At 38.5% G+C, this 11,603-nt stretch overlaps 1 protein-coding gene across 1 annotated transcript; it reads right to left on the bottom strand.

Annotated features, from left to right (window-relative positions):
* Window positions 1–3,667: 3,667 nt before the first annotated feature.
* Window positions 3,668–9,457, bottom strand: LOC118745097. The gene is made up of 2 exons (XM_036478635.1): window positions 9,262–9,457; window positions 3,668–4,413 (listed from the first exon to the last, which is right to left on the bottom strand). The coding sequence occupies exons 1-2, from the start codon at window positions 9,359–9,361 to the stop codon at window positions 3,854–3,856; spliced, it is 660 nt and encodes a 219-aa protein (XP_036334528.1). The 5' UTR covers window positions 9,362–9,457; the 3' UTR covers window positions 3,668–3,853.
* Between the last annotated feature and the right edge of the window lie 2,146 nt (window positions 9,458–11,603).

Raw genomic sequence — 11,603 nt, 5'->3', positions numbered from 1 at the left:
TATAAATGTTCTACAAAGTTTGAAATTTTGATTTACATGGTTTTTTTTTAGATAGTAAGCCATATTTTCATAGAAATTTAATAAACAGTTTTTAAACAAAGATGTCTTTTCCCATTTTCGTCCTCACCACTGTATATATTGTGTGTATAAATTTTTGCGATGATTTTTAATGTCTTTTTCTTTTTGTTTTGCCTTAAATAAAACTATATTGAAAGATGTTATGTATTTTAATTCTAAAACAAAGATTATATGTTCAGATTCGATGCTTTAGAAATGCCCCGATTTTTGTCCACAGAAATGTGGTCACCATAGTTATAACAATTAAACTTGGTCAAATATTTTTAAAGACCGAAATAAAAGTCCTTTCCCAATAATATTTTTATTTTTATTTAAGGTTTGTTCTATGGTAATTAAATAACATTTTTAATTTCAATATTTTTCAGTACGTGGCATTCCTCGTTTAAATATTTCAGTTTAAAAGCTATTTCAGTCCGCTTTTGTTTGATACCAAATTTGTTTAGTTTGGTTAAATGGTTTGTTTATTATTAGGGAAGGACTTTTATTTCGGCTTTGAAAAAATATTTGGCCAACTTTAACTGTTATCACTGGCCTAAAAAAAGTAAAAGCTCAGATTGAAAGTTTATTTAACTTCAATTAAAATACAATTTTTCTAACGACTTTTATTATAAAAGTCCGTGTTCCTGAGATTAACGGCGATTGTGCTGAAAATGGATGAGTTAAAAAATAATAAGCAAATATTCTCAGCAGCATAGCCCATAAGGATATAACAGCAAAAAATATAAAATAAAAACCAAAACTAAATTTAACTAGATATTTCAAATACATATTTATATGTACCCCATAAAATAGTAAAAAATATAAATACAGCAACGAACAAAAATTTTATGCAGTAAAATATTTACTGTGGCTGCTTTCGTCACTCGCGTGCACTGCCGTGCGCTGTGATATGTAACTTTTAAATAAAACAAAATAAAATTCTACATACAAATATTATTTAAAAACAATTAGCGAATAGCGAAGGAAATCAAATTAAATACATATACAAACATATATGTATGTATGTATAACAGACAGTAACTTTTAGAATGGCAGCGCCTCTAGTACAGTAATAGCGAAAATACACATAATAAACGATATACTTTCATATATCATGCATAAAAACAAATGTAATATCCTACATCCCATAGGTATAACTGAACGATATTTACAACAATAAAATAGCAAATAGATGTATAACTTTAGAAATCAATTCATGTGAGTTTTTGTATTTGCATACGAAACAAAATACATACTTACATACATTAATAAAAGTTGTATACATAAATAAATGTTTAATAAACTAAAAAATGAAAAATTGTTACTTTTTTAGATTTGTCGCGTACAAAGCAGTGAAAGGAAAATTAGGTTAAAGGCACTGTGATCTTAATTAGCGCTTGTTTCTGACCTCGTCTCTGTGGACATCCGCGACCTACAACGATACGTTAAGATTACAGGATTTACCCGCCTTGTCGTAAAAGGCGACTAAAATCCATTTGTTGCGTATGTCCCGAATGGTATTCGTGCGTCTCAGGAAGTAGGAGGATGACGGGAAAAATACCCCCTGAAATACTCACCAACCCAGGTAGTTTGGCACAAACCTGTAAATCACAACGTTTGGATGATACTCCAGGTGATACCCACACCGTGTTTGCGGCAGGGGCAAGCATTCTGGAGGCGCAAACCATTGCCATAGTCTCCAGCGTCATAGACCAGGAGCGCATCCTGGAGGAGAGGGGCGGAGGTAACGCCAATCCTCTCTTCTTTAGAGTCGGAAGAGGACCAATCTCTTGCAGGGGATGTGGGTCTAGAAGCAGCACGCTGCCAACGAAACCCTTGCCTAAAACCAAAGGTAGAACTGATGCAAGGGTTGGTTGAGGCAGACCTGCCCTCGCTATGCCCTCGGAACATCAAAAACTTCCTACTGCGTCAGGATGTCGGGGGGCCGGCCAACTTACGTGAGGCCGTAAAGAGCCCTCCGCTCATTGCCGTAATTGGGAGGGCGGGCTCGGCTCGGCAGATGACTGCTGCAGAAGTTAAATGCTGCAAGAGCCATCTTATCCGGGCCGTAATTGCGTCCGGAACCATTGTGGTGAAATGTCTCTCTGAAGCAAACTGGGATTGGCTCAAGACTGTGGTACAAAGAATACTGCGCACAGGAGAAACAGGCTTCACAGTTTACAGTAAAGAGTGTACCCCTCTCTGGAAAGAGCTCTGCTGGGCTCCAGACCTCTGGACCAGGATCTGGGGTCTTCACCGAAGTTAATGGCTTAACTTTTCTATTGGGGATAATGCTTCGGTCTTCCAGGCTGAGGTATTTGCAATCTTCAAGGTCATGGAGTACATGCTGGAAAATACATAGATGGAGGCGAAGGAGTTTACGTGTCTGCAGTGACAGCCAAGCTGCACTTAAGGCACTGGCCAGCCCTCTAACTACTTCCAAACTAGTTCGGCAACGGAAGTCTCAACTAAATTATGTTGGCTTGCTTTACTCTGGGTGCCAGGTCACTCAGGAGTACCTGGTAATGAGACATCTGACCATTTGGCCAGAACTGGCTCAGACTAGGCAAAGGCAACCAGTTATAGCACACCCTACTTCGGCCATCGAAGCCACCAACACAAACTGGGTGAATACTTCGCTCAGAAATAACTGGGAGGCATCGAGGGGCTGTTGCCTTCAATCACAGAAGGACTATCTAGTTCACCGCTCTCACTGCGCAGACGGGACTGCAAACAACATGTTGAACTGCTGACTGGTCACAGTGGTCGATTATTCAGTTACGGTATTCCACTCCAATTATCGCACTGCCGCCCAAGAAACAACACATTTTTTACTAATGCAGAAATTTATTTCCAATTTTCTATACATTTTAAAATACTTATACTTAAGCTAACATGTAATCGAATTTTGGTATTTTCGGATTTGTTATTAAACTTAGTTAAATGCAATACACTCATTAGACAGAAAATTGGCCGAAACAAATGAATTCAATAGACCGTCCTGGTCACATTTTATATATGATATAAAAGTGGTTATACATAAGAAGTGGGTGTAAATGCAATAGCCAATTCAGTATGGAAAAAAGTATTTCAGGAAATCAATCACAGAGATAATTTAACTACATTAAAAAAAACATTTGTGTAAAACAAGTTTGCACCGAATTCGCTAGAACCGAGAACCAGGAATTTTAAGCGAATAGTTTTCAGCTTTTCGAATAAGGTACCTCTTAGATTTTTTTCTTACATTTTTTCCTTTATTATTTTAAACATAAATTAATTTTTAAATTCACTTAAACTCATATATGTAATACTTCTATATTGGTAGTAAGCTAACATCTCAATGTGTAAGCATTCCGAAATCAAAGCGAGACAGTCTAGTACTGTTTTTGTCAATGTATTGTGTACTTGAGTGCCGTTTTTGTAAATGTGTCGTGTACATGTTTATTTATAAACGTATGTGTTCCTTTTCTTTCGTACGTGTTTATTGATATATCTGTACTGTAGTGTTTTCGGACGGTACTAGCTGTTACTGCCAATATAGGAGTATTACATATATGCTTAAACTAAAACGAAATTATGCTCAAACCCAAAATAAATTTCTTGCCAATTCGAAAAAATCTTCAAAGTTTCAAACAAAATTTTTACAAACAAAATTAAAAAGCATACACGAAAACGAAAACATCAACAAATACGTTCCATGCTTCACATGCCACGATCACTATCCAAGCCAAATTCCGTTCGTAAAAACAACACATTTACAATTTCTCTTTTCCTACATCTGCAGCGTTACATTCCTTTACAGACGAATACCAGCATTGCGTGAACGCACAAAGTTCAGTAGCTCATCGGAGTCCTCGCACACGAACGGCTTCAAGTGATGGCACGCCACATCGTGCCATTTGAGTCCATCATTGTAGAAATTATTCAAAATCGACAAACACGATTCATCGTTACCCTGTGCGGCCTCACGATTGTCCGGTTGTGGTTGATTGTAGCCGCCAGTGTGCGACCAGTCACCGGTGTTGCGCTGCGAGGTAGGTCCAATTTTACCACCCGAACCAGACCAGAACCAGCCATTCTCATTTGGTGGCTGCAAGTCGGGGCGATCACAGCCAGCGAAGTTGCATTTGCGACCCGAAGTCCAGATATAGCGTACATTACCACGCGCTATGCGCTGCTTGACGAATTCATTCTCCTGTGGCGTTTCCAGCGAAACGGCGTCCATGCAATGGCGACGGCAAATGTTGCGCGCATCTAACCAATCGACTTCAAGGCTGCGCGTTGGCGCATGCTCCCAGCTGAAGAAGTACGAATGAGCTACACCGCGTGCATCACGATAGGTGGCGTGGCGAACACCTGCGAGGAGAGGAGAAAGAAAAGAAGAGGGAGAAGAGTTAAGTAAGAGCAAGAAAAGTATGGCATAAAGTCAGTGTTGCCAACTTTTCAGTTTCAAAAAGCACCAAACCTTGGAAAAAAGAGCGTTTTACCGCACTAAAAGCACTAAATTTTTTTTTAATCAAAGGATACTCTTTTTTATAACAGTTTGTGGTAAACAAAAGTAAAAAAATAAACAATATTTACATGTATAAATAAATACACATTCATGCTTGCGAAGTAATACCGAAGTACTGCACATTAAAACTGGTACATCTGGAGAAGGAACAATCGAATCGCAACAAACGAAATTGAATTTTAAAGGGGAGGAGTAATATGTACTTAATGATACCCTAAGTAGAAATGAGCGAAAAAATTTGTTGTTTTATAATATAACCTCAAATATTGCGAAAAAAGGTGTTTTTACACTTAGAGGCTAGGATATCTCAAAATTCTGACGTGGTATAGAAATTCTGCAGCTAGATTTTTATTCAGCACCGAAGAGTCTACAGAAACCGATGCACTCAGGTAGCAAAAAAAGTTAAAATTTTTCGAACTGTGTAATCAATCAATAATCAAGAAAATAAAAAAATAAATACTTAACTTGTGTGCTAGCATTTTCAACGCGAATACAATTTAACAAGAACGCAAGAACGTGGGTTTGCAACTTCATCTTTTTATCAATCATGGTTTGCATTTTAGTGCATTTAAATTTGTAGATTCTTGTAAATTCAGAAATTTGAGTTCAGAAAAAAGCACTAAAAAGGGCACTAAACCATTTTTTTTTTGCGTTTTAATTTTCAAAAAGCACTAAATCTAGTGCTTAAAGCACTAAGTTGGCAACTATGCATAAAGTTGTAAAACAGTGCCCGCCAAAAAGAGAAAAGTCTTAAAATGAGAATGTATTAGTAATGCACGGAAAACAATTTCTGTGTTGTATTAAGGCTGATTCACATACAACTTTCTTCGCTTTGCTTGATAGTTCTTTGCTTTGACAAATAAGATCGATGTAGGCATATGCATGAGTATGCTCACATAAAAAACGAAGCAAAATCTTAGGCAACTCTCAACTTTTGCCCGCTTTGGCAATCAGCTGTCTACATTTGTCTATTCTTGTGCGCTTGCATTTGCATTTAATGACAAAAATAGAGTAAATAGGAATTTTTATTGCTATTATTAATGCATATTATTATATTGCTATCTATTTTACAGATAAAATATATGGAGGAAAAGGAGAATGCAAAAGCTGTCAAAGCGTTTATTGTAGCATACCTTCTGCGTTTCGCGCTTTGTTTTCAAAGTTTGAACTGTCAAGCAAAGCGAGGAAAGTTGTATGTCAATGGCCCTTTACTTATTATAAAAACTTTGGTATGTTTTTTTACCGTTTTTTTTCATTGTGCGGTATTTTTTAGATCTAAACAACATAGAAACATATAATGAAAGTTAACGGCCCTAAAAAAGGAAAAAGTTGGTAAAATTTTGTATGTATTGTACAAAATTATTATTATTTTTTTTATAATTTAAGTGTGGATTTCTGAGCAAAAAAGATAACGTGCTTCGTACACTCTGAATATTAAAAGAAAATTTCGTTGATTTCAAGTAGAAATAAAATAAAAATATATATATCTAATATATATTTATTTTAAAATTAGGTAAAACTTGACATTTAAGAACAATTTAAAATATCGATTAAACCAAAAGATAAATAACAAAACATATTGTATGTTTTAATTGAGGACTAGTCTGGTATTAAAAAAAAATACATAATTCACAAAGTTCTTTTAATATGAAGAAAAAGCACGACTTGGTACCATATACATACCTATTTCTAGGGGTGTATGTACGAAAAATTGTGTTATAAAATTTTTGAATGAATATTCATTCATTCTGCTCAGTGTACCTACTTTATTCAACAATAATGCGTCATCAACCTGCTTCGCCTATTGTTTGCATGCAACTAAATAAAATCTGTTGCTCTTCTACTCTTTCTGTTGACGTTCGGATTGTGTACGTGTAACAGGCTAACCTAATATTCACGCACGCCGCCAATTTATTGTCAAAAATTTCTCATGCACATGCAACTTGTATGAGATCAACCGAAATTCAACGGCGTGCGTATGAAGCTAACTCAATTTCCAATTTTTGTTCTGCGTGACATTTTGATTTGACGTTTCGCTCAATGAAATCAAATGCAAACGCATGCAAGTCAATTTCGGGTGACGCAAAAAAACAAATTCGACGGCATGCGTACCAAAACGCAAGCCGCGAATATTAGGTTAGCCTGTAAGAAGCCGACTGTGTACATGTGAAAGGCCGAATATAGTTCGTTTCCCAGGGAAGTGCTTGGCGGGCACTGTTGTAAAGCTAAGAGCAACGACGATGTCAGTTAGAATAACAATGAAAACTACGAATAGGAGACCTAAGAACTTTACTCTACTTTACTTTAAAATTTCTCACTGGCGTTTAGTCCATAAATATCCGATATGCATTGCGATCAATACTAACTAACAGGCTAACCTAATATTCACGCACGCCGCCAATTTATTGTCAAAAATTTCTCATGCACATGCAACTTGTATGAGATCTACCGAAATTGAACGGCGTGCGTATGAAGCTAACTCAATTTCCAATTTTTGTTCTGCGTGACATTTTGATTTGACGTTTCGTTCAATGAAATCAAATGCAAACGCATGCAACTCAATTTCGGGTGACGCAAAAAACCAAATTCGACGGCATGCGTACCAAAACGCAAGCCGCGAATATTAGGTTAGCATGTAAGGTCACCGAGTGATCACTTTGTCTATCTCCACTTGCTTCTGAGACATAGATAATTTTCCCCGGAAAGTTATACGAACGACATACGGGCTAAGATATAAAAAAATGTAGTCAAGTGTTATATGTTTTCCTGTACTCAAATGTTAAGAATAAGGCTAACGAGCTTTTCAATTGGTACTGATCGATGTTGACAGTCTGTGATGGCCTAACCTGTTGTTTACTACTACCACTCTGATGCCAAATCACCATCACATGACAGAGTTGGTAAACAATCAGGTATCAGTTCTGGACCGACGGTGTTTGTGTGGCCATCACCGTCAACGGCAAGATCTACAGACTCATGGAAACATATTTATTATATTTAGAATGGAACCATATGGACGTGGTTGATATGTGGTTTCAGCGGATGGGCACTATGCGCCACAAAACGGACGATGCAATGGGCGTTCCACTTGAAAGATTTCTAACTGAGGTGACGGGAATTGGCCACTAAGAGGGTGTGATATGACACTTCTAGATTGTTTCTTGTGAAGCTTTCTGAAGTCGCAGATTTCTGTACGCCAATAAGCTGCAGTCGAGCGATGACTTTTAAATCAAAATAACTCAGGCCATCGGTCAGGTTCTGTCACCACATTTATTGTAAATTGGACCAATCACAAATCGGAGTTTTTATATGATAAATACTGATCGTCCGGGTACAAGTTTGGTGGATAGCTATGAAAGAGCGGACCTACCCAAAAATACTAGAGGGAGTTTATATTCTCGCATTGATTAGCATAACGGGTGCCTCGGGGACAACACCGAGGGCGGTACCCATGTCATCGGCTGATCTTCACCTAGAAAAATAGCGTTTACAACTACCTCGAGACTACGTGTCTAGCATCAGATTTGGTTCATGACGTATTATTGTCGTATTAGTATAGCGTCATCTGCGACAGGACGGATAAAGTAGGTGATCCTGCATCTGAGTTTCGAAAGCTACAATAGCGGTCGATGCATGGCAAAAGGGCACGGAGATGGGCGATAGAAAACCGTGTTCGTCTGGATTAATAACTAGGGCATCCGATTTGGAAAGAGTATGCGCAGGTCATACGATAAAAAAAAAACTTTTAGGTCTATTGTTCTCAATGGGAAGTTCGGACCCTAGATTTCTTGTAGGACTGCTGGTGGGTACTGTTTGCTGACAGCGCATGCATTCATTCATTCAAACTAGGTTTAGTGTGAGATAAAGGGAGTAGTGGGCGTTCCCACGACAGTTGGGACTACGTAACCGGAACTACCCAGATTTATATCTGGCCAAGGAATGTCACTCCAGCAACACACCCGAAAAACTCTTTGGGGAATTTCTATGCTGCTACAACAACATCAACAACAACTGGGAATAGTGGGGTACATAATATGAAAGTGCACAGCTTTCAGCAGTACCCATCTTTTAGGTAAAGACTCGCGCTAAACCTATTAATCGAAAATGTCTAGCATAGTACCAGGCAAAATACACACGCACACATAGCCTCGCGAGTCTTCTGCCCTGCAGTAAATCGCGCTAGTTTTAAACTAGCGCAGAACTAGCTCTTTAAGAGGCGGTACTGGTTCTCGATCTATCCCAAGGCAATGCTTTCAACTGTCTCTTTTTACATGGCGATGTCCTACGAAGTGGAAATTGAAATTTTTTTGAGTCTAAAAGATTTCAGATTTAACGATATTGCAGCTAATTAACACCGAAGATGGCGATCGAAAGCAGTAATCGTGATATTTGGTTTGTGAAAATTCGCATTTTGCACAATTAGATTTGCATCTTACTTCAGTATTCCTCAAATTTATGGCACACCATGATATTCCTTGTTTCAAGATTGTGCTTAAAAAGTTTAGAATCAAACTTTTAGAAATATGGACTAAGCACTTTCCCTTCATTTCCTACCAAAACGAAAACGAGTTATACAGGCGTGTTCTGCAATTCACTTCCGAGAATTCAAAGTGACTCTGGTTGAAACTCAATCGGAAGTGAATTGCAGAACCTATCTGATAAATATTTTATATTTATGTATGTATACTCACGATTAGCACAACTGCGTGGATCCGGTAACGCTAGGCGACGTTGAGCCAAGGCGACGGTGGCACCAAAAGCCAGCAGCAACATAGGACGCAGCAGCGACATCTTTCTTCGATTATAGATTTTCTTTACAAGGTTTATCTTAAAATTTTTCTCTGTTGATGTAGACTGGAACGGACTCACTGCGAGTAGCGTAGAGTAAAAACTAAAAAAGAAAAAAAAAACAAGTGATTAGCCCGAATGCTCGAATGAAAATGAAAGTCACACATATACATACATATATGTATGTAGTTAGATAGATCACAGTTTGGAAAATTCGTAAAAAGTCTACGCTTGATGAGGAAAATCTAAACTATTTATTTTATTTAGATAAACAATAAAAACAATGTGCTTAATGAAGTAGTTTATCAATTGAAATTTGTTTAGTTGAGCGACTAATTTAGGCGCATTTAATACAAGCATAGGTACATACATACATACATTAATACTAATGTAGGTGACTGTTGAATTGTTTTGGTCAGCGACCGCACACCCAGTTTGCATGCTCCATTGACGTTTTTGAATGAAAGATTGGATAAAAAAAATGGTATGGATGTGTGTGTGAAAAGTTCTGTAAACAAAAATGGGTGCGCAAAAGAGTTGGCTATATTTACAGAGGCTTTTTAACATACATACTTCTCAAATGTAAACAATGTTTTATGATACCCAATGCGTATTACACATTTAAGGGCTGCTTACTCAAGCTAATGTTTAAGTGAGATGAGAGCAACAACTACTCGAAAGGGCATTGAAAGATATTCGCAACTGGGGAAAGAGAGTGGACCTATAGAGAGATGCGATGGTTAAGAACTTCTTTCAAAAATAACTACATTCCATCCTGGTCTTCCTCCGAACTAGAAAATATTCGGTAACGACAGGAGACCCGAGGTGTTAAAGCTTTAAGCTCGCGAAAGCTGGACAGCCAAGGAGCAGATGCTGAGATGATTCCATCTTATTGTCTTCCATAACAGCTGAGTAAGAGCGTGAGGCGAATGGAGTCCTATCGCTCAATGACTGGCTAAGCCTTCCACCAGCATAACTAGGGAAATACGCCTTGTTTAGCTTCGGAAGTCGCCTACGATCTACTTATGGCCATAAGTAACTAAAACCCGTGCCTACCAAAGTTTTCGCCGAGCCGTATCTAAGCTGAATAAATGCCCATTTTTACTCAAGCAGACTATATGTGGAAACGACCATGGCTTCGAAACACAAGGCTATGCAGACAATCTGGTGATCTGTGTTAAAGGGCTGCAAGGCGAAATGATCTCCAACCGCATGCAACATGTCCTGCGCATTACGAAAAGATGGTTTTACACCAAAGGATTATCCATTAATCCCACTAAATCTTCCCTGGTTCCGTTTACACGGAGGAAAAAGTTCTCCATGACAGAATTTCCTCTGGGCGGCAATAGAATAGGTCTTTCAAATGAGGCAAAATACCGGGGGATGTGGCTGAATAAAACAAGGCAATGAGAGCCTTCTTCGCATGCAGGTGACTTTATGGGACATAGGGACTCTCCCTCAAAATGTCTTAACTCATTTAACACACACTTGTGATACAGATAGTCACCTACGCATCCTTGGCATGGTGAACAAAAGCGACACAAAGAACTTCTAGCACAAAACTAAGCAAGCCGCACCGAATGGGTTGCATTGGCATAACAGGGATTGTGCGGACCTGTACTGCTGATGTACTTAATTCTCTTGTGGGTATACCGACCTTCCCAATCCTAATAGAGAGGGACGCCAGCGTTTTGCCACTGAGAATCTTAAATACTTCCGAATTAAAAACCGGAAGCAGTGATATGAAGGTCCTAATGAAATTCACAAATGACTCCATAATGCAAATGAGGGACGCAGTCATTTCGAGGAATTTTAAGGTATCTATTGCGGACCGAGCATTCTGTACTACATGAAACCCTTACACAAAACCCGGAGTTAAAGTTTGGTACACTGAAGATGGAAAAACGGGAGCTGGTATATTTGGGCCGAATTTAAAAAAAAATCAATACCAATGGGCAGCTATCCCACCATTTTCCAAGCAGAGATTCATGCGGTAGAGATCTGTGGCAGAAAATGCTTCAGAAGAGGCACAGCTTCTAACACATTATGTCGGACAGTCAGGCTGCCCTGCTAGCGCTGAGGCCCCACATAATTACATCAAAACTAGTGTATTACTTCCTCAGCATCCTAAATACTCTTGGAAGCAAAAACACAGTATTACTGGGCTGGGTGCCGGGGCATTTAGGCCACGATGGCAATGAACAGGCGGACCGCCTACCAAAACACAAAGCTACCACGGTTCATC

Source organism: Rhagoletis pomonella, unplaced genomic scaffold (genome assembly GCF_013731165.1).
Source record: "Rhagoletis pomonella isolate Grant_MI unplaced genomic scaffold, Rhpom_1.0 Rhpom_scaffold_00008, whole genome shotgun sequence".
Lineage (NCBI taxonomy): Eukaryota > Metazoa > Arthropoda > Insecta > Diptera > Tephritidae > Rhagoletis > Rhagoletis pomonella.
The sequence above is the reverse complement of the archived record's forward strand: the minus strand, read 5'-3'. Positions and strand labels throughout refer to the sequence as shown.